The 22,316-nt window shown below is 40.4% G+C and overlaps 3 protein-coding genes across 4 annotated transcripts; all 3 read right to left on the minus strand.

The window, feature by feature from the left end:
* Nucleotides 1-60: 60 nt before the first annotated feature.
* si:ch211-244b2.3 (uncharacterized protein LOC557230 homolog) lies at nt 61-3,685 on the minus strand. Its single transcript, XM_041030020.1, has 12 exons — nt 3,531-3,685; nt 3,379-3,415; nt 2,835-2,964; nt 2,431-2,575; nt 2,190-2,310; nt 2,017-2,095; nt 1,587-1,698; nt 1,201-1,306; nt 1,011-1,092; nt 641-704; nt 349-463; nt 61-198 (listed from the first exon to the last, which is right to left on the minus strand). Exons 1-12 carry the CDS (start codon nt 3,552-3,554, stop codon nt 137-139), a joined length of 1,077 nt encoding a protein of 358 aa, XP_040885954.1. The 5' UTR covers nt 3,555-3,685; the 3' UTR covers nt 61-136.
* Nucleotides 3,686-4,001: 316 nt separating this feature from the next.
* Nucleotides 4,002-8,549, minus strand: si:ch211-244b2.4 (uncharacterized protein LOC541512 homolog). Of its 2 annotated transcripts, none has more exons than XM_041029656.1 (10): nt 8,516-8,549; nt 7,502-7,596; nt 7,097-7,295; nt 6,581-6,725; nt 5,929-6,061; nt 5,697-5,817; nt 5,499-5,574; nt 5,145-5,247; nt 4,915-5,035; nt 4,002-4,705 (listed from the first exon to the last, which is right to left on the minus strand). In XM_041029656.1, exons 1-10 carry the CDS (start codon nt 8,529-8,531, stop codon nt 4,644-4,646), a joined length of 1,071 nt encoding a protein of 356 aa, XP_040885590.1. In that variant the 5' UTR covers nt 8,532-8,549; the 3' UTR covers nt 4,002-4,643. The 2 variants fall into 2 exon arrangements, with proteins under 2 accessions (XP_040885590.1, XP_040885589.1); XM_041029655.1 differs by having other exon boundaries at nt 4,915-5,038.
* A 556-nt stretch (nt 8,550-9,105) lies between these two features.
* Nucleotides 9,106-21,970, minus strand: LOC121176286. Its single transcript, XM_041030330.1, has 10 exons — nt 21,843-21,970; nt 19,110-19,293; nt 14,251-14,410; nt 13,371-13,868; nt 12,838-13,050; nt 12,157-12,288; nt 11,756-11,914; nt 11,447-11,649; nt 11,164-11,259; nt 9,106-10,286 (listed from the first exon to the last, which is right to left on the minus strand). Exons 2-10 carry the CDS (start codon nt 19,284-19,286, stop codon nt 10,116-10,118), a joined length of 1,809 nt encoding a protein of 602 aa, XP_040886264.1. The 5' UTR covers nt 19,287-19,293; nt 21,843-21,970; the 3' UTR covers nt 9,106-10,115.
* Nucleotides 21,971-22,316: the final 346 nt, after the last annotated feature.

The raw sequence follows: 22,316 nt of genomic DNA on the forward strand, positions 1-22,316 counted from the left end.
AGTTCATCCAAGCAGGAAAAAGAGGAGGCAGCATGTGAAAAGCACCGAATCCTTCCAGCATGAGAGACGACCTGAGGCAGGCAGTGACGTAAACTGGTAAAATCAACATAAAGTTTACTCCTTATCTCTACAACTGTCACTGGTTAAGTCGTTGCACTGATCTGGTGGTGTTTGTGGACAGGTTTCTCTGGGTCATGGCTGAAAAAAAAAAAAAAAAGTCTGAGCTTCAGAAAAAAGGAATAATCCTTTACTGTAACGAGGGTTACTGCCACTTGTTTTGAGATCAAAATCTGAAATACATATTTTTAACTTGGATAAAAACTTAAGTTGTCCATGTTTGCAGCTCACCTGAGAAGTTCAGCTCATAGCTAAAGTTACTGGCAGTAAATAGCATAGTTCCTGATGGGTTCTGTTGGTACTGGAGCTCAATGTCCTGACTGGAAACACTGCACTGACCGCACTGCTGCATGACACAGAAAGCAACACAAGTCAGGAAGTCAGCCCACCGCTTTGACATATCTCTACAACCGCTGCATGCTGACTTTAATGTTAAGCACTGTGCCTGAATAGCTGCTTCTGTGGCTGTTAACTTGTAAGCGTGTGGTATTTACACATTTACCAAAAGAAATTAGTGTCTTACTTTTGAGTAATCTTTCCATTTTCCACCCACATCTTGAAACTGCCACACTGGCATCGTACCAGAGCTGAGGAACAACAGAGGAATGAAAGTTGAAAACATTTACAGTAGCACACGCGTTACAAATATGTTTCACAGACTGCTGCTCAGTGAACTGAGCTGGCCTTGCTATGCAGATTTGGTGTTTAGCTGACCTTAAACTGATAATTAGGGAATTTAAGAAATGTCTGAACATTTAATTTGTAAAGGATAGGGAAAGTTGTGCGCCCCTTAAATTGTATTTAATTTGTTAATTAAGGGCTTCACCCATTCAAACAAATAAGGGATCTCTTGCTATGGTTCAGGTGTTTGGCATATTATCATGTCTCCTGACCTGCTGCTTTGTTGGCTCCCGTAGTTAAAGGTCCTCCTCACTTGTCTTGTAGTCCCGACATTGTTATTGACCTGACACATTCCTACGATAAACCAGTGTGAGAATTGAGAATGTGTTAATTGCATGCAATTACACCCATTGGCTGGTTGTCTGGTTTAGTTAAGAGTAGCTGTATGTGTGTGTGTGTTACTTGAAAAATCCAACGTGTACGAGTATTTCCTGATGTTGAAGTGTAGCTGGCCCTGTGGGTTCAGCTGGTATTGTCTCTCAATGGCAGCGCTGTCAAACGGACATATCTACACACAAATATAAACAAGCACAGATAAAGTCACTTTCGAGGGATTTATTCCACATTGTCCCTGAAATGCAGGATAAGAACTGCAGAGTCTCTGAACTCGCTGAAAACAACTGTAAATGTACAAACTTTATACTGAATTCAATAGAGGTATTTTCACTGTGACCACCAGATGGCATTATTTATGGCAGTTTAATATCTTTATAAGGCATACTAATATGTACCAAATGTTTACATTTCTAGTTGAAAGTCTGCCTGAAACTGTCAGATGCCCTACTTACATGTGCTTGATATTCTGTCCATCCCCCCTCGCCTCCCATGAATTCCCACCTGTAGCTTCCATCAGCGAGCTGGGAGGAGGAAGCTGAGGGCAGGACTGAGGCTGAGTAAAGGCTGCAGAGATGTGAAGACACTATCACACATGTTCAAAACTAAATACAGGCGCTTCTCACAGGTTTCTCTGCAGTGAAGCCCCATGAGGATTCCTATATTGATCAGAGGTTTCACTTTTCTTACTGTTGTCTTTTCCTGTGCACTCTATACTGATTCAAAATTCTGTTTCAAGTCTTTCTTCATGACAAAAATCCTCCAAGGTAAGGCTGTTTGTCAGTAGACAGTTCAGTAGATGATGGCTGATCTCTTTGGGATGCAGAGCATGCAAACATTTGCCTGTCTGAATGCAGGAGGGAAACTTTTTCAGAATCCTCTTACCTCCAAGTGTTGAAAGTAAATTTTGGTCGCCTGCGTACCTTCCTGCACCAGCCTGTGGTGGAGTTTGTTTGGGTCATGGCTTCACAGTAAAATACCATCAGTTAGATTTCACTCAGTGAAGACATTTTAAATTAACTGGCTCACACAAGCAAATCGATTTAAGCACCACATACTGGAGAAGTCGAGTCTGTAAGCTCTGGAGCCCACCATGAAGGTGAAGGTTCCCTGAGGGTTGATAGTGAACTGATGCTCAACATCTCTACTGCTGACTGATGACGCCATCATGCTGGAGCCCTGAAGGAGTGGAGGAGGGAAAGGTGGTGGCGTTTTGTGCAAAGTTAGTCAAGAGTGCACAGGGAGAGGTTCAGAGAACATCAACTGAACCTGAAGCTTCATGCCAAAGAGCCTCCTCACCTGGGATCCATATTCACGCCACAGCTGGTCATCTCTGAAGTACCAGGCCACGTCCTCGATTTGGCCCTGGGGTACCAAACTTAGTCTGTGAACCTTTAGATTTGTGCCCTTAGTCTGCAGCGTATCGAAGTCAATGAACACCCGTCTGTGAAGACACACGATTGACATTTTGTTCTAAATTCATCAACACAAAACCCTTCCATCCTTCCACGTGCATCAATTTAAGTCCCCTGAATTTAATTTAAAAACACTTAATAATGGCACAAACATTAAGCATTTCTTTAAATCCGGATATGTCCAGATCAAACATGAGAGCTTCCTAAATAAAATGTCTGAACTTTAAGAATTTTTGTGTAGCAGATAAAATAGCCAAAGATAAGACCAAATAAAATAACACCACTGACCCAAAGGAAGTGTTGATGGCGATTTCTTTAGCTCCAGGATGGCAGTAGTGGGCCTCGATCACATGGTCATTTTCAATTGGCAGCCACTGCTGTCCAGCCAACAGTTGCCACTGGTAATGTTTCCAACTGGCTGTAACAGATATGTGTGCTCTCAGAGGAACGCATGATTTACACAAAGCCTGACAGAAGTCTGGCAGGTAGCTGTGAGCCAGTCTGACCCCAGACTGGGTTAATGTTTGACGCTGTTGAGTGTGCCCCACATTAATGTCTTCAACATGTCTGGTATTTATTATAAATGAATGTTTATAGTGTAACAGAAAAATAAAACTTTTTTCCAGTCACTCTTTCATGCTTTTTTTTTGTTTGTTTGTTTTGTTAAAAAAAGAAACTGAACTATCGACTTGTGATGTAATTCGTGGCTTCACTGTAAGTCTGTCCAGATGAGAGTCAATCGGCTAAATAGTTAAATAACCGATAAATAATGTACTTCAGTGATAAAATATAATACAACAGAAACTTTAAAAAATTGTCGTGTCATACGGACCTGGAGTCCCCTGCGAACGCACCTCAACTTCATCATCCTGTAAGCAACAAATATAAATAGTGCACAGATCACGAATCTGTTAAAGCTCTTCGGCAAACAAACTCAAACTGAGAAACAGCTTTCTATAGCTCAGACTGATCCTGTAGACTCACCGTGCTCTGGAGAAAATACATCATAATATTAACTAAAAAGGCAGATTAAACAAACAGTAGGAAATAATAAATCGATAAACCCGTCAGCTTGTTTCGCCTTCGCCTTTAGTCATCGATGGTAAAGGTTTCGATTCTAATTTGACAAACAGCGGCGTCTTTCACTTTCGGTTGCAGGGAATGAATGTTCAGACTCGGCCTTGAGAACAGTGACCTCTATCTGTGGGACTTACTGCCAGAAGAGGTTCAGCTGTGAGCCGTTTGATTTATTTTGGTAGAAGATAATTATGACACTGCTCACAGTTTGACTGCAGTCAGCACACGTTGCTACTGACGCTTAAATTCACCATAGCACTTCTTAGGTAGAAGTATGGAAAATTCAGGTTTAACTTACATTTAAGTTACTATATATAGTGTTTGAATTGAAATTCACCACAGTAGTGTCTCAAACAAACAACAACAACACAACAGACAGGATGTTGTCTTTTCTTTATTTCCTAAAATACGCAATCGTTTTCACTCATATTTAAAACAAAACACACATGAAGGAGAATAAACTTTAAAGTTCAAGACAGGGCTTCAATATTGAGCTAAAAATAATATGAACCGAACTGAATAACTGCATGGGTTTGATTGCATAATGCAGCCACCTGAGTTACAGTTTAAGGGGCAGTGAGTATGTTGCAGCATGAACATAACATATTATGTCTTATGTCCATTTCTGGAGTTTTTTTTGCACCATAGTTTATTTTCTTCCTCAGAGTTAGCAGTATAAAATTATTGCATCCCTTTCTATGCTATGACACTGTTAAATTATAGGGATGAGACAAATCAAAGTGAAGGTTACAATACATTCACTTTTTAAAATGAGCACTTTAAAAAAGGCAAGATACCACAAAACATCATCTAAGATTTTCAGAAATGTTTATAAGGCAGCATTTACTTGTGTACTTGTAAACTTCAAAGACACAATCCCCTATGGCAACCACGTTTTTAAAGACCACATCAGCCTTCAGTATGCTCAAAACAAATAAATGAATCTCAGATTAGAGTTAGTAGTAACATAGTATAAAGTATGGTATTGCACAAGTGCATGTGGACTGTCTTCTGGAGGTCTCACACCAGCACACGTCTGACCTTGCGTGAACGCTTTGTCCTGAGGTTGGTTTGGTTCATTGCTGTAGAAAATAACAGTAAAAAACATGTAAGGAAATGTCACAGTATATCACAGCTGAGATCCCTCCCGTGCATCCTGGTTTCTGGTTTGTACGTCAGTTGGTACACTTAAAACTCACCACAAATAAATAAACTGTGGTATTTAGTTTCAAATTACTTAAGTTATTTCCAGTTATTGTTTGCTCTCACAGTATTTAAAACATGTCTTTACCTTTGAAGTCTAGCTTATAGGGTTCTCCCTTCACTTTGAAGACCATGCTGCTTTGGGGGTTTTGCTGGTACTGCATCTCAATGTCATCACTGGTCACCGAGCATTCAGGCGTAGAGCCTCTCTGCTGAAACAAGGCCTTTCTAATCATCATGGTTCAGCTTAGTACTATTACTCAGGGAAAAATAAAGTCTCTGAGATCACTGTTAACCTCCACTCTGCAGATAACTTACGGTGTGTTTGAAGTTGTGCCATGTTCTGTTGCTTCCTTCAAACTGCCACTGTGGTTTGGTGCCCAGAGAAACACTCTGGAGAGCTGAGGCTGCCTGAGAAACTCTGTAACAACAACATTTAGAAAAATATGCTTATCTGCTATCTCAGTAAGAGTTAGGTGACTGTACAGTAAATACAAGGTTACAGCCAGCAGTTGGTTAGCCTAGCTTAGCATAAAGATTGGATGCGGGGGGGGGGGGGGGGGGGGGGTATTTCTTAACAAACAGCAGTGTTCCTCTTGATGTTGCCCCCTTTTCTAAGTCTTTATACTTATCTAAGCTGACTAGCTGTGGCTGTGGAAAATCCAAGCTCACCCTGCCCCTGTTTTTTGTCGGTACAGTGGTCGACGAGTGACTCTCCTCTTTCTTCTATCGCTCACCTGTTTCATTTCTAACAGAAGACAAAAAGGAGCAATGAAGTTTGTATCTGAGAAGAAACCAACAACGTTTTACAGAATTTAGTTAGAATGGGGTTATAAAAATGAGCACTCGGGTTGTGTGAGTATACCACACCTCTGAAGTCAATTTTTAAGGTCTTAGCTCCAATGTTGAAAGAAAAAGAGCTTGATGGGTCACACTGAAACTTTGCCTCTATGTCAGAGTTCTTCACTGGAATGCGATTGCCCTTTGAACCCTGTCCAAAAAAAAACACAAATCAAAATACATTCAGAATTTTGTCTCACTCTTTAAATCACATCTTGGTGTATTTGTGGACACATAAACAAAGCTGAGTTACTGTATTTACCTTGTCCCCATACTTAACCCACTTGCGACGCAAAGTGCAGTACCAGATCCACAGGGTGTTTCCATCATCCAAACGTCTCACCCTCAGCTGCTTTCCATACACTTTCATCTTGTTAAAATCTATGCTCACGGCCCTACAGAGAAATAAATAATCAGCTGTAGCAACCCAGACTGGCTCTGCTCCCAACTGTGCTCAGAGGATAAGGGCTGGTGTCATGAAAAATTTAAAAGACCAAAACTAAAAATGTTTTTCTGTAGTTCTCGGTTCTTTCCTATTCCTACATTTTTCTACCTTGTCACTCACCACCAAGGAGACATGAATCTTGAAAACTGAGTTTTTACAAAAAGTTAAATAATCCCCTAAAATGTAAATGTCATAATCTCAAAATGTTACTAGTACATTTAGTGATGATTATTTTCAGCTGCAGACTAAGACGCATTTGTTGCTCTAGTGATTAGCATGATGGTGTGTGAAATAGAGTCAGTTAAAAATAAACTACAGTGCCCATATTTATTATCACAGAGGAACACAGCACCCTGTGCAACTGAGAGGCTCACTGATGTGAATAAGCTTTGGTATTTACAGACAGTACTTGTTTGTCAAATACATTAACACCAGCTTCAGCACTGTGTAACCTGGTTTTAGCTCTTACCCATACTGTGTGTTGTAGATTTTAATGCCTTTGGTATGGGGCAGGCAGTACTGGGCCTCGATTATGTGATCATTATCAATACTCTTCCAGTCATCTCCATCTTTCAGCTGCCACTGGTAGCACTGGCCACAATTAAAGTTATGTTCTGGTTAAAAGAAAGCAGATATAATATTGACATTATTAGATAGCTAGAAACACAAATTCTTAAGTTGCTCCATGACTTCTCAACGTATTAATAAGCAAACAATTGATAGCACTTTTGCTACATCTACTAATGTCAGATTACTGACATTATTGTGTTCTCTGCTTGTTCCACTGCTCTTTTTGTTTTAGAGTCAAGGTACTGTAAACTATTGTAAACTGTAAACTATTGTACCTCAAAAAGCCAAGTCAGTTTAGTTTCTACAGCCAAAATCACAAATTTGCCTCAGGAGGCTTTATAATCTAAACTACATATAATACCCTCTGTTCTGAGCCCTTTGATTTAGATAAGGAAAAACATTTTAAAGGAAAAACCTGAAGACATCGATCGGTCCGCAGCCCCTCTGTCTTCACGAGAGGACCGCCTTCCACCTCTGGGATGGTTCAGCTTACATTTAGACCCATATGGGCAGTTTCCTTTCAGGGCATTCTTGCAGATGTGCAAGTTAGGGCACCTGTCAGCATCCCGACAGTGACCCTTGTTGTAATACTCGCAAGGCTCCTTCGCAGTAGACTTAAAACGAAAAGATAGGTTTTCATCATTACAGAGGTAAATACAGTTATGTGCTGTGTCAGTTTAAAAAAAAACAAAATGGCAGTAGAAATGGTAGTAAACTCTCATCAGCATATATAAATGTGCATAGATTGGATTTAAGTGACAAGTCGTCACTTGTCATAGTGATTATGAAAGTGAAACATCTTCTCTGCCAACAAACAAACCTGACAATCGGGTTCTGAATCGGAATCTGCGTCACTGGAGGACGCATCACTGACGTCAGAATCAGTAAACGCATTACTGGCTTCGCTGTCAGACTCTGGAAAAACAAAAAGGGCACAGCATTGGGAGAGAATGAAACACACATATGTCTATATGTTCAGTGGACGCTTTTATTCACAATATCCAATGTCTGATATACACATGACTGTATATGTTCTTTAGCCTAGAAGGGTGGGCATGTTTCACAAATGTTCACACACCTATAGTCCAATACATTTCTGCATACAACACAAATATACACCACATGGCCATATATGCTCTATATGGACAATTGTGTGTGCCTTTAGTCTGGGGATGTGTTTTCGGCTTGACCCCTCAGTCACAAGTAAGGCAAATACAGCTAACAATGATATTTACAATCGTGTGCCTAGTGGGAAGTACACTTCACACCATTCATCACCCTGACTTAATAAAATAATAAATACTGTATATAGTATATAAATGCATATAAAGGCATGAAATTTATTTTGTCTGGTGTGATTAGACACACAGTTTGAAAGAAAGTGCAAGTGCAAGTAATCTGATGTTTATCTGCTTTCACTGTTGGCTAATTATAGCACATGTTGTACATGCCCGTGAGGACCAGGTTTGGGCTGTAGTTTTAAAACGATGCGTTGGAGGGAGCTCCATGAAAAACCAAACTGTAAAACTGTCAATTCGCCACTTCTGATAAATCTGTGCGCCCGACTGAAAGTCCAGAGCCATTCAGAGTCATTCCCATTTCATTAGAAAATGCCATATATATCAAGCGTCCTGCTGATTTTGTTTTCATTCGATCAACCGTAACTATAAATGCCTGATAAAAACAAACACACATGACTCCTTTCATAAGGCAAAAACCGGCGCGTGGGAACATACACATAAAGACAACAAACAAATATCAGTCAAATCAACAATAAGACACAGTCAGTGCTGTGGAGATAAAAAAAAACGTGTAATGTGTAAAGGCTACTCACTAGAAGCCGTCGCCATTCTGCAGTGAGTATTATACTTTCGTTTTCAGTGTTTATATTTGGGACCAGTCCCACCCACACAAGATGCCGCTCACATTCACCTTATACAGAAATAGAGCCGACAGCCTCAGTCTCTATTGAACTAAAAACTGCAAGGAGTCTTTATTTATTTATTTATTTAAATATTTTTTTTCTTAATAATAAGGTGATTAAAAAACAGTCTACACACTGAGTAATAACCAATATTTTTTTTTAAATTTGTATTTATTTTTTTCGAAGTGCTTATGTTTTATGTTTTTTTTTTTCGGCTTTTTTTTATTTTATTTTATTTTTATTTTTAGCTGCTCCCATGCAGTAAATTCTAATTTTATTTTTTCTCTCTCTCAGTGTTGTTCATTTTTGTAAAGCTGTAAAATCCTTGGTAATGTTCTTCTTTTCTTTTGCACACAGCTGTTTTTTTTTTTCATTTCTTTTTTTCAGTTTTCACCTTGGCTACATTTGCATATACTGTAGTTCAAAATCAACAATATACTTACACCTATATATTGTCAATGAAAACGTTGAGCCACTCCAAGTTTGGAGAGGTCTTCAAAAAATCTTTATTCACTTGTGGTTATTCCATACAGAGCACACAATAGCAAGCTATTAGCATTATTCTCAACCCCATCCACAATCAAATTCAACAACCCCCCTCCCAAATGAAACAATAGTCTTTATTTGGTCAACCCTAGACATTAGAGTCTTTGGTATAGGCTATTGTGCATGGTTAAAACATCACTTTTTGAAATGTAATATACCAAATATTGCAGTTCATGTAAAAAATCTTTTTTCCAGAATATATATTTTTATATTACAGACTTTACAACAAATGATTGTGTTTAAATGCTTCTTTTATTGCATTAGATACTCAATTTTCCTTTTGTTAAGCTCCAGCTTCAATAAGTTTATGCTAGTATACATTTCCAAAAGTGTTAGATTCATCATTAATATTAATATTATTATTTATTTTTACAAAACAAACATCTTTAAACAATATCACTGGTTGTGTTTTTTGCCAGTCTTGAACAGGCACTAAACAGAGACATACATGTTGTTTGAGGGTTTTCAATAAACTGATTTCTCCAAATGACACCTATTGTTTACATTTAATCAAGTTGAGGAACAGTTTGGCTTTTGACAAAGTTCTCGTGTGCATGTGTGTGTATTTATGTGTGTGTGTTCATATGAGGGTCCAGACTGTTTCAGTGTGTATGTGTTTTTGTGTTATACCTGGCTTAGAAGTCTGAACAACAGGAAAGAAAAAAGGTGCAGTGGAGCAGTGTATATGTGCTTGATCACCAGAATCTGACTCATACTTTACATGTTTGTGGATTTTTATTAAACATAAATTTCCACACAAAGTTTAACTGATCTGTAGCATATGTGAGCAGCATGTTTGACAGTTTTAAAATATGCTGTAGTAACTGATTGAATGTTTGATGAATGAATAAATGGTGTACATGTCTGTGTGTGTTGTCTTGTGTGTCAATATGTACAAAGATGTGTGCATGTGGTTGTATTCGTGGGAGTCAGTGTGCAAGAGTGTAAGTATGTGTCTGTGTGGTTAAATGAGATCCCCGATGGGTATACGGGGCAGGCAGATGTAAGCCTGCGGGGTTCTGCTAAGGTTGATGGGATTGCCGTCCAGGCGGATGTCCTCCAGTGCATTCCTGATGTAGCTGAAATCTTTCAGGTTGCAGAATGTGTCCTCGTGCATCATTTGAATATTGTTACGCTGCAAGAGCAGATAGAGGATGGATAATGAGATATGTCCACACATTTATCTACAGTGATCAAAGAGTGGAAAAATTTGATCTTTACAGATGAGAGTGCATAGGGAGTATTTGCTCATCATGGTATGAAATGTTTTAAATACTGACAGGATACACAGCAACCATGGCAGTCAAAAACTTTTCTCTTAAATGTGACAAAAATTTCTTTTTGTGAAAAAAGCTGCCCACTGTGGCTAAAAACAATGCTACTACATCAGTGAGAGCGAACTAAAGTAGTAAAGTTAGGGGTTAGAGAGCTGAATGAGCAGAAAGCTCTGCAAAACATAGGGGAGCCAGAAATTGAAGCGATAATTCTCTATAGGTGACTCAGTTCAAATACTAATTATAGCTGCTTTAACTAAACAGTTTCAAGACCCCTAAACTCCACTACACAGCAGAGTTTGGTACTGAGAACCAGTTGCATTTTGGAAGAGCTTCAACATTAGTGAGAATGTTTAAATGGATTCAAATTCAACTGGATTGAATTGAGTGCACAGAGTTTCGCGAGCTGTTCAGTGATAAGAGCTTGTAGCTTCTGTGCAGAGCAAGGGCCTGAAAGGATTTGTTTGCTTCAGCAAACTATTTAAAGGCTATGCCTGCCTATGCCCCTCCCACACAGGTGTTTTCAGTTACCCTCCTAATGAGCATGTTGCACCTGGTGTGTGTCCACCCAACTTCAACAGGTCTAATCAGAGTGAGTGAAAACACCTGTGTGGTTGCACAGACCCTAAAATAATTTCAGATTTTGAATGCAAAAAACCTGCATTATGCTCATTATTTCATTTTCAGCGTTGATCAGGGGTGGGGAAGTGACAAAACATAAGGCCAAAGCAGATATACCTGTAGGTGTAGAGATCGCAGGCTGTCTGGTAGAGGCACAGGGATGTAATCAATGTGGTTGTCTGTTAGGTACAGGTACAGCAGGCCAGTCATGTCCTAGATACAATGAAAAAAAAACATGAATCATTATTGGCCCTGAGCTTTAGATGTTCCCCTTGTGCCAGAAACTTCAAGGAATTCCCCATCAGTTTTTTTCTGCAATGTTTTATTACTTGTTGGAAAATATACATACCCTTGCGATTTAAAGCTCTAGTGTATGACAGTAATTGTAAGGTGTACGTACTTTGAACGCCTCTTTGTGAATACCCTTGGTGCCAATGTTGTTGTGGCTGGCATCAATCAGGGTCATGGTCTCTGGGAGAGCAGGCAGCTGTGAGATGTGATTTTCTCGGATCACCAGCTCCTCCAGCTCAGGCAGACCCAAAAAGGCTTTATCATCGATGGCTCTTATCTCGTTGGCGGTTAAGTCTATCTTTTTCAGCTTGTCTGGAAGAAGGAAGCAAGACAAGACGCCCTGAGATACTCATATCAGCATTCACTGACAGCTCACTGCAACATTATTAATACATTTTCATTCAAACATGAAACATACTCATGGAGGCGAAGTCGGACTTGTTGATCTTGATGATTCTGTTGTAGCGTGCGTAGAAGTGAGTGGTGTCTTTGGGGAGAGGTGGTACGCTATCCAACTTCAAGTCATCACAGTAGACAGAACCACCAAGGCACGTGCACAGCAAGCAAGTGGGCATTCCTGGAGCCCATGGATCAGAAGGAGGAGAGGAGGACATAGAGGGAGTAAAATATGAAATAATAGGAGGCAGAATGGAGGGTTCATGGAATCAGCCTTATCCTTGCCCAAAGTTTCATCCACAGGGCAAAGTCAATCAAATCAGCATTCAGGATATCAGGATTTCACAGACAAGTTCCAAAGGGAACTTAGATTTTATATATCGTCTTTCTCCAAATTCTGTGCCTGTTTTGTTCAGTACTGACCTCGTCTGTCAACCACAGGCTCATCAGGCTCGTCAGGTTCACCAGGCTCTGGCAATCCAGAGCTCACTGACCCTTCTATACCGCCAGTACCCTCCTGAGGGGTTTCTGGTGTTGTTGGAAGCAGCCCCTCCTCTTGTTAGAGACAAGATTAGGTGTTAAAGAAACAGGTTAGATTAGCATGGACATGGAACAGGAAGTCTGGCAATCAGTAGCCCACTGTTTGCCGCAGTGATAAGTTACATGTGGTATATTAGCAGTTTAACACTGCTAATATACTGTGTTTGTGGCATTTAGCTGATGAATAGAAGTTAAATTAAATGTCTTTTTGCTGTTAAGAACATGAAATGTGATCTGCTGAGTGGTTAGGTAGGATAGATAGATAACCACAGTGGTTTAAGCTGCTGGTTTCCAACCAATCAAGCAATGATGCTGAGAAAGAAAAAAAAACTTTTCCAAAATTTTCCAGAGCTACACTCTGAAATGCAGGATGAGGTGGCCAAAACTGACAAACAAGGGTCAATTCACAAAACTATTAATTGGCTTCCTGGCCCAGCACCATCACTGACACCTTGCACAACTTAAGTATTCATTTTTTGGTACACTTTTTGACATGTGAGATATGGACGTTAGTTTTTACCCTGCCTTTAACATATCTCACACATGGCTAAAGTAGATACTGACCTTTGTCAATGTCAGGGACCAGAGTTACCTCAGGGAGCTCTATGTCTCCAGAGCCGGAGACACCAGAACCCCCAGAGACTCCAGAGACACCTAAGTCTCCAGAGGCTCCAATGTCCCCTGAGGCCCCTGAGATTCCTGAAGCTCCTGAGAAATCCCCAGAAGCAGCTGATGCCTCTTGGGGGATAGTGTCGGGAATGAAGGACAGCTCCTCCTCTTGTTAGAGCCAAGGGTTGGGGTTAGGAGACATGAAGTTAAGACGGTAGAGGTGAGATAGAAAATCAATCAACCAATCAATCAATCAATCAGTATGTTAGACAGACTGATTATGAGTAACACAAATACAGAGGCATTCAGTAGAACAAATAAGTAAAATCAACATTTAACTACATTTAAAAAAGAAGCAGTTAAATGGAATTTAAGGCAATAAATCAACATAAATCACATAGAATATAATGAGTTATTTCTACACAGATCAAGAAACAAGTGCTGCCACAAGCTTTACTAACAAACATTTGCTCTGTAAAGGTACTAACCTCCAGATAACAAAGTTATCCCTGAGTCCCCGGACTCACCAGAGTCCCCAGAAACCCCAGAGCTTCCGGAGGCCCCTGAGATCAAGAGATCCCCAGAGAACCCAGAACCAGACTGGTCCCCAGACCCTCCAGAGCCCGGGGGCAATTCAATAGAAATCCCGGAACCTCCAGAGCCAATGTCCCCAGAGGCTCCAGAAGTTGCGGATCCCATGATATCTTCAGATCCAGAGAGATCCCCAGATCCCCAGATATCCCCAGATATTAAGATATCCCCAGATACCAAGAACTCTCCAGATCCCCCAGAGCTGAGGAGCTCCTCAGAGGCTCCAGATATTAGGACAATGTCACCAGAACCCCCAGAGGCACTGGAGACCAGAAGATCTTCTGAGTCTCCAGACCCAGAAGCCCCAGAAGCTGCTGAGGCCCCAGACCCTACGGAACCCCCAAAATCCCCGGAGACATGAAGGATGTCAATGGGCATCAGACGCAGCTCCACCTCTTGTTAGAGACAAGATTAGGTATTAATAAACAGACAGATGAGATTGAAATGGGTCATTAATTAAGTTTGGAGTTCACAATGATGATTAGGTTCAGTAGCAGGTGACAAATGGACACAATGATTGAACATGACATATTAAAATATGGTTTAAGCTTGTTAAATGAAAGACATGCAAATGAAAAAGATGATTGCTGAAGGTGTAGACAATGAGTTTTGAGGACAGATTAGTTTTGGATGTATTTGCTTGTTATGGGTAATGCTGCTCTCACAAATCCATAGGCCCAAAGAAGAGCAAGGCCATCTCAAACCGAGTGAACGTTGTTTATCAAGTGACTTTAGGTTTATGGGTGTGCAGACCGAAATGTATGTGTTTTTTCAGACCTTTCTGTGTGTCTGGGCCCATAAGAACCCCAGATCCCCCTGAACCCTGAGGGATGAGCTGGGGTTTCAGGGGCAACTCCTCCTCCTCTTCCTCTTCTTCCTGTTCCACCTCGGGTACAGGGTAGTTATAGTCAGGTGGGGCCAGTGTTCCAATCTCTAGCTGAGGAAAAGACAGCAGCAGTGAGTCAAAAATGTAAGAGACTCTGAAAAAAAAAAAAAGTCTGTGCATGAAATATAATTTGTCAAAGTAAGCACTTGGCTGTGTGTTAGTTCCATTTTTGTTCATTCTGATTAGTAACTTTCTAAGAATTTGTGTTGGCATATCCTGAATGATGGAGAGCAATTTAAAACCTGCAGAACTCTAAAGATCAATTTCAAACCATTTGGGCTGATGGATCACTCTGGTTAGCACTCATCATTCGTCCTGTAATTGAATGGCATTATACAATGGAAAATCAGCTCCTCTTCATAAATATAGACTTGATCACATTCACCATGAGATTACTGGCATCATGTGAATAATGCTCTGTTTATGCAAAACCAGCACAAATGTCCCTCCCAGTCTCTGAAGCATCTAGTTTCAACTAGATAGTATCATATGCTTTGTAAGATGCCTGCATCCTCATTTCGAATCAGTTTGGGGATCTTGCACATTCCCTTCTTTTGCCCCTTCCTCTCTCTTCTTCCTTTCCATTTTAATTAATTATATGATTAATTTAAAAAAGCAAAAAGTCAAAAAATGGACATCAAACTATAATAGGTGTCATTCTTCAACTGACATATAATTGAATCAACACTCGAAGGGAGATCAGCACAGGTTCATCCCTCCAGGTTTACAGTTCAAGCTTCCAATATTCACCACTAGATGGCAGCAAAGTTACCAGATAGAAGTATCCATAGCAAAGACAGCAATAACTGACACAAACACTAAAACATAGAAACACCATAAGGGATACTCATGATTAATCTTTGCATCCACCACCAACCCAAAACACTTTCTGCACATATATTTTGTCTATGAAATATCTTTACCATAACAACAAACAAGCACCAACCTTATAAGCCATAGGAAAAAAATAACTTAATAACTTAAGACTCCATATTCAGCCATAATTTTTTTAACACATTACTGATCATGAAGTGATCAGAGGGACTGTTTTTTTTATGAGATGCTGTCAGACTGCTGACAATGCAAATGACAACTTTAACATTGTCATAAAATGTCTTAGTCTTTGTTAAAGTTTTTTTTTTTTTCAAATCATTCCTCTATGCAAAGGAGCATATTTTCACATATTTGTTTTAAGACTTCATTCCACACGCGCTGGTGTTTGCAGACAGTGGATACACCCAAGGACTAAGAAGTAAAACCATATTAATGCTACTTTCCATCTCATTTCAAAATGTGAAATTACTTCATAAATAAAGACTTAGCCCTTTTGTTTATCAAATAGACTAGCATTTAAGTTTTATGTTGGGAAATAAATTAAAAGACTACTCTGCCAAACCAACCAAGCATTATGAATTACAGTGCTTTTGGTTCCTTCATTAAAAGCTTCAGGTATATCCATCTGGTATTATAATTGAATTCACAGTCATTGCAGTTGCCCTTTGATGTTTTGGCGTTTGATGAAACCTGCAGTTCTATCATTCTCCAGATGAGGGCAATGAACCCCCACACACCACCACAGGTAATACCTGACACTCTCTCACGCCCAACAGGGCTGACTCAACCCTCCAAAAAGGGAATGGTCCTTGTGGAACCAAGACACACATGGTAACTGCAAGAATCCATTTTTGAGTCTTTTCAACTACTTTCAACCAAAGTAATCAGATGCCAATAAACCAAGAGGTATCAAAGTAAATGTATGTCTGGAGAATGAAGTCAAACTAAGTGGAACCTTTAGGTCCACTTTATAATGCAGAGACATAAAATGCAGCAATACAGAGACATCTAGCACTGAATGTCACATTTTAAAGCTTGGCAGAGACAGTTTGGGATACAACAAGGTAGGCCTTTGAAAAGTCTTGCACAGAGTTAGCTCACTGCAGCTCTCCCCTTTCATTTCCCCCTTTCCCCAAAGCAAACATTTACACCCGAGGGAAAAGAAGAGGCGAAAGGCTGGCAACCAAAAATACGGGAAAAAAAAAAAAATCTGGAGACAGCATGGGAATACAGAAGGCACAAGGAAAGACGCTTAATGTGAGCATCAATCCAAAGCCAAATGCTATGTTGTTGCTGTATATGTTGTATATAGTGTCAGTAGACGCATTCAGCAAAGTATGTGAAGTTCCAGCAACACACTGGTTCTCCAGCTGCATCCTTTACTGCAAACAAAATGACAGAAGGATTTGCTTAAGTGCTAGCCACACCCAAAAAATGAGTAGCACCAGGACATCACCCATCTCATGGTTCATCCGCATATACTGTACATGAATGTACAATGTCAAGTCCATGTAAAGTCTTGAGTCCACAAAAGCCATGCAATAAATTTTGGGTGTTAATTAGTGGAGCTTTAGAGGTGCTGGTAGGGAGATTTAGTTTGAACAGAGCACGGCTTACATTTTCTCCCTGTTTACAGTCTTTAATCTAGGCTAAGCTAACTGACTACTGACTGTAGATTCATATTTAATGCACAGACATGAGAGTGGTATCAATCTTCTCATATGATGCTCAGCAAGACAAATGCTGGGACAAAATTCCCTGTGTTTTCAAGGATGTAACAGATGAGATTATGGTACTAATCCTCAAGTAAGGTTGAAACATTTTCATGGTATTTCTTTAGATTTATTTGAATGAAGAGCTACAGAGGGTTGCTCTAAAAATGTTATATGACACAAAAGTTATATGAGTCAAAAGAAAATGACAAAAGACTGACTGAATGTCTGGGTCAAACTAAGAAGATGCCTCAATAAATCTAAAGTTGGTGATCAAAGCATTTGCAGAGACTTTTGAAGGCAGCAGACTGAAGACACTTTACTTGGATAACATTGTAGATGAGCCTTTACTTCTCTCAAAAGAGACAAGCCCCGAGGAGAAAGAAGAGGCATACTAACAAAGAGCTGGAAGTGGAAAGTGAAGACTCAGCATTCCAGAGGCATGAAGCTCATCATCGCTTCATTTCTTCCCTGACATCTGATGAGTCTGTGTGTGAATAAACTCCATTTTATCTATATTCTTCTTAAACAACTAGTCTATCTGAAGATCTGCCCTCTCACCTTTGAGACTGTGTTGTCGACAAAACAAAGTGACAGATCTTTGCAATATGCTATTTCTGAACCCTGCAATTATGAGTCAAAGGTTTGTGTTTATCCACTGTGGACAGTCTGATGAGAAAGATTCTAGTAACTCTAACTGTGTTGTTTCTCCTCTTCATGCTCCCACAAACTCCCACAAAATCTTATGCAATGTGCTGTGTCATATCCAAGCTTGTTAAACAGAGAGACATTATCAAAGCCATTCCCCTTCAACACATGACAACTTTCCCACACTGAGCACTGTCCTATGTATTACTCAGCTGTAAAGCTTTGCACATCTTAAATTAAAGCAAAAGGCTGTGACTGTAACTTTTTGCGACCGTGGATGAAAAAAAAAAAATCCTCAGCTAAATCTGCACTGCATTGTGGGATAGGTCTTTGATAACAGCAGTGGTGTGAATGCAATTCACATCAGGTTTAGCTTAAGTCGCTGGCTCAGTGGAAGCATGTTGAAAGTCCTGTGTGGATGATTTGCCTCGTGCTGCCTTGACATTGCCTTAGCCTAATTTCCTTGTTACAAAAACGTTTAAATTGGAACATGAAATTTGACTAAATCTTGCCCTCCCAGCATGCCTGCCACATCATGTTCAACGTGAGCTGATTTAGAGGGCAGTTCTGGAGTCCATTTTCATGTCAGAAACCCTTTCTGGCACACTCATCTTTTAAAAGCTGTTGTGCAGAGCAGAGCAGAATCTGAGTAGAAAGACAAAAGAGGTAAGTCTCAGAGGGCACCGCAGTTTTGCTAATTTTGCAGCAGGTCATTCCCTCTGTGCAATACATTTTTAGTAAACAGTGACAGCAAGAATTTATTCCACAGCAGCTGTCTAGTAGTTTGTTTGCTGTGTAATTAAAAGATGTATCCTTTGATTTTTTCAGGTAAATAAAAATATGTCCATCACTGATATTGTGTGATTCTACAGACAAAACTGCTCCACATGCAGATGGACTCAGTCTGTGGAAGATTCTAGGACATGTAGGTTAAAAAAGAAGCTGGCTAAGGTATGAAAGTGAAATATTTTGGCAAAAATACTGTGTACAGCTTTAGAGCAGTTTGTCCGTTTTCCAAATGGCCCCTGTTGGTATCAGCATGCCTGTCTGTCCATGAACTTGTTGACCTCTGATAAAAAACTGAACAGTTCACCAGTATTACAATGTCACAGCTGTGCTTTGTTAAATCAGAGGAAAATCAGAATTTTGTGGGAGTTTGAGCTGCCTATATGGTTCAAAATATTAGTTCTATATCAAGTTGTTGTGATATCGTCATATTCTTCCACAAGGGTCCCAGCAATCAGTTAAAATTGGTGGCATGAATTTTACAGTCTAACAACTGGATGTGCATCTCATAAAACTGTCCCTCAATACATTAATCTGTGTATAGTACAAAAACGTGTTAAATTGATAAAGGTAAAGGTTGCATAAATCTTAAGTCGGTCTGCAAAAACAGTTTTTCGGCTACTTAGGTTTACAAAGGATTTGCTGACTTTCATCTGAGCAGAATAAATGGCATCATGCCATGACCCATGAAAGCAAAAAGAAATCCACAGTGTATCACTAATATTCCCTCAAAACTACAGAGATGGTCTTGGACCAATGCAGTTTCTTACCTGAGGATCATCAATTATCAGCCCATCTTCATATTCATCGACATTTAAATTGTCTAGATCCTCATCATAGTTGGCGCTGTCGTATGTGTCCAAGTTCACTTGTCGGGAAAGTCTGGGGCTGGCCACCACTGCTTTGAGGACGAGGAGTCCCAACACGAGCCTCACCAGCATCCTCATATTCCACCTTGACACCAACAGAGAAATGTAAAAAGATTTATAATTGTGGATGCATGGAAATTACTCTCTCACAGGGTGAGTTTTCACATTTTCAGTTTGTTATTTATTGTAATTTCCCCCAAGGCACAAAAACAAAATGCTAATTGAAAAGGGAACAAACACACATAGGTGCACTTCAACAAGGCATGCCTTTATGATACTGGCTCCAGAACCGGTCTATAATATTGGCAGTAAAGCATCTATACTATATATACTATATATACTACATATACTATAGTATACTACCTATAGTGCTACAGACAGGGGCTTGACTTTGGGTCACATCACTAAGGTCAGTGAATTCATTACTGAGGTGCAGACAGCTCAAGGCATGGAAATATGAGGGCCTCTTGCCTCACTCAGCCAGATGCTTCCAGTGAGCAGCCATCTTGGCTGAAATCAGTGCTTGCCTGTGGCGTGTCAAAGGTCAGAGGTCAGAGTTGATCTGATAAGGAACCATGGGAACTTTTTCTTTAGTCTGCAGGGCTAAACACTAACTTTTATCTTCTAGGATATTTTAGTCATGGTTTTAAATATTTATTAAAAAAACAGATATTTTGGGTTGCTTCTTTTCCAATAAAACTTAAAGCTGCATTTGAATTCCTGTGTGGGCCTCGGTTATTTCTCATTATTTTTCTCAATCATACCAAAAAAGGCTGTGGCAGAAACACGCAGCAAGATTCTTGGAAGCAAATTTGAAATGAGGGCACAGACAAGAGGGTCCTTTTCTACGTGGATTGAGTGCAGCTCTATGATGCACTGCCCTGACCTAGATAGCTGCTGATTTCCTCACCAGCACAGATCCGCTAAGCTCAGTGAGGTTGATTAAGTTCATATGTGTGAATCCCAAGTGGGAAGCATTAATAAGATTAGCATATGTCAATTACCGGTTAATTAGCTGGCATCACAGACTTAGGAATGAATCACCTGACAGTGGGGAATTTCATAGCACACTAATAGCAGGTGTAGCCACATCGCTGCCGGCCTGTGAAACGGCAGAAGAGTCTTCAGAAAGTCCTCTAGGCCGGGGCAGAGAAATGGAGAGCAAGGGAAGGGAGGGGTAGAAGAGAAGAGAAGAGCAAGATGGAGTTAGAAGCGGACAAGATGTTGGCCCTCAGGGTTAGATGGAGAGAGTGAGGAAAAGACTGAACGGGAGAGAGTAAGAGAGTGAGAGAGAAAGAGAGAGAGAGGTTTCTAAGCTAACTCGACCCCTCGCCCTTTACAGAGGGTCTTTATGAGGCCCGGTCGCTGCCTGTCTCAGCACTCAAACTCCAAATTCCACCGAGGTTTGTGGACAGGATGGCAGTGAGTTACGGCAGCAAGGAAAAGCTTCATTCAGCAGTGAGGGTGCTCAAACACACACACACACATATATACACACTGACACACACACACACACACATACACACACACATTTGGAAAGACACATCCTCTCACAGATGCACACTGTGTCTTAACACACCTATCTTTTCAGAGAGAGAAAACTGAGAAACCTCTGGGGCTATTTTGGGATGAAGACAGATATAAAACAAAAAAAAAAAATCACCTTCGCTTGTTTATTTAAGTCATCAATCTAATCTTTGTTGATATGAGAGGGACAGGCTAATTAGGTAAATCAATCTTCATTGTCCTTTTAAAATGTCCAATGAGAACTTAGTGCAGTTGATTGAAAAATGAAGTGAACTGACTGGTTAGCATCCCCTCTGAACTGACTTTCATGAGGCTATGAAATCCAGCATAGCTACACTGAAAGACGGACTATGCTAAAGACAGAGGTGTGCTTTTATACAGGCCATCACAGTCTACAGTGTGTGGAAACTGTGTATGTGTGTATGAGTGTAGCCTCTGCACTACCTCTGTGTTATGCTTGGCCCTGCGTTGGGCATTCCTGATATCCAGTGATTCTACCTTTTTCCCTCAAAAGCCACAAGCAACCTTGACAGACGTCCCTTTGCCAATGGTTGCAGAGCAAACTGGTAAATTTATGTCACAAAAAGGTTAAAAGGAATTTTTTAAATCCTCCACAGAAGCAGGTGACAAACAATTTAAAGCAATAAAAAACGTTTTGCACGTAATTCGGTTTTAGAGAGCTTTTATAAAAAATGTTCCCAACAACAAGTAAGATTTTCATCACTTTTTTCAAAACTGGAAGGAGGTATTTTGAGCAAAACTGGCTGAGAAAGTACAAGACACACGATTTGCTTCCTGATCTGAAATCAAAAGAAAACACTGCTGTTTCTGTCAAAAATGCAAAATATGTCAGTTTCACCAAAGCTGTCACAAATCCACCTGTTGGACACTCACAACTGAATCACATCTACTGAAGCTTATGAAACTAAGAGCCAGCATTTCACAGTCACTATCATCGCTAAAGGACAACAAAGACATTTCAGACACCTGCAAACCTCTGATGCAAACCCTGAATAGCAGCATTTTGGAGGGGCTAGTTGAGCCTGCCTAATCCCCTGCAGCAGAGAGCCATTGAACCAGCATGAAGATAGCACCAAGGACACTTACCTCTGTCTCCTGCTTTCCCGAATGGTCCCTTCAGCCGTGATGGAGATGCTGAGGGCTCCGGGACTTGGCCAATGGTGAGAGGTCGCACAGGGTGCCTTGAAGAGGGAGGGTGTCTGTGTGTGAAGCGTGTGAAAGGTGTGTGTGTGTGTGTGAATGTGACAAGTGTGTTAGTGTGTGTGTATGTGTAGGTCTGTGTGCTCTGGCAGACCTGAGTGCCCTGCCGCTTATGTGTGAAGGTAGGCACTGAGAATGATTGGACCAGAGCAGATTGCTTTTGGTCACTCGGAGTGCACCCACCCCACACCGTACACCCGCATGCACGACCCTCTCAAACACACACACACACACACACACACACACACACACACACACACACATACACATACACACACAGACAGACACACACAGACATCAGACACAGAGGGAAATAGAGAGCAAAGGCCCCCCAGTGACAAAATACCTTTTTATCCCTTA

Source organism: Toxotes jaculatrix, chromosome 22 (genome assembly GCF_017976425.1).
Source record: "Toxotes jaculatrix isolate fToxJac2 chromosome 22, fToxJac2.pri, whole genome shotgun sequence".
In the NCBI taxonomy this organism is placed as follows: domain Eukaryota; kingdom Metazoa; phylum Chordata; class Actinopteri; family Toxotidae; genus Toxotes; species Toxotes jaculatrix.

What these genes read in the sequence shown, in the direction of transcription:
- si:ch211-244b2.3 (XM_041030020.1), bottom strand. Translation starts at nt 3,554, where the DNA reads ATGATGTATTTTCTCCAGAGCACG. An exon ending in GGGAGCCAACAAAGCAGCAG is followed by an intron (nt 705 to 1,010) that starts GTCAGGAGACAT and finishes GTTGTTCCTCAG; the next exon opens with CTCTGGTACGATGCCAGTGT. An exon ending in AATGGAAAGATTACTCAAAA is followed by an intron (nt 464 to 640) that starts GTAAGACACTAA and finishes TGTGTCATGCAG; the next exon opens with CAGTGCGGTCAGTGCAGTGT.
- LOC121176286 (XM_041030330.1), bottom strand. Translation starts at nt 19,286, where the DNA reads ATGAGGATGCTGGTGAGGCTCGTGTTGGGACTCCTCGTCCTCAAAGCA. An exon ending in GATAACTTTGTTATCTGGAG is followed by an intron (nt 13,051 to 13,370) that starts GTTAGTACCTTT and finishes GGCTCTAACAAG; the next exon opens with AGGAGGAGCTGTCCTTCATT. An exon ending in GGTCCCTGACATTGACAAAG is followed by an intron (nt 12,289 to 12,837) that starts GTCAGTATCTAC and finishes GTCTCTAACAAG; the next exon opens with AGGAGGGGCTGCTTCCAACA.
- si:ch211-244b2.4 (XM_041029655.1), bottom strand. An exon ending in CTTAAAAATTGACTTCAGAG is followed by an intron (nt 5,575 to 5,696) that starts GTGTGGTATACT and finishes GTCTTCTGTTAG; the next exon opens with AAATGAAACAGGTGAGCGAT. An exon ending in CGACAAAAAACAGGGGCAGG is followed by an intron (nt 5,248 to 5,498) that starts GTGAGCTTGGAT and finishes TTGTTGTTACAG; the next exon opens with AGTTTCTCAGGCAGCCTCAG.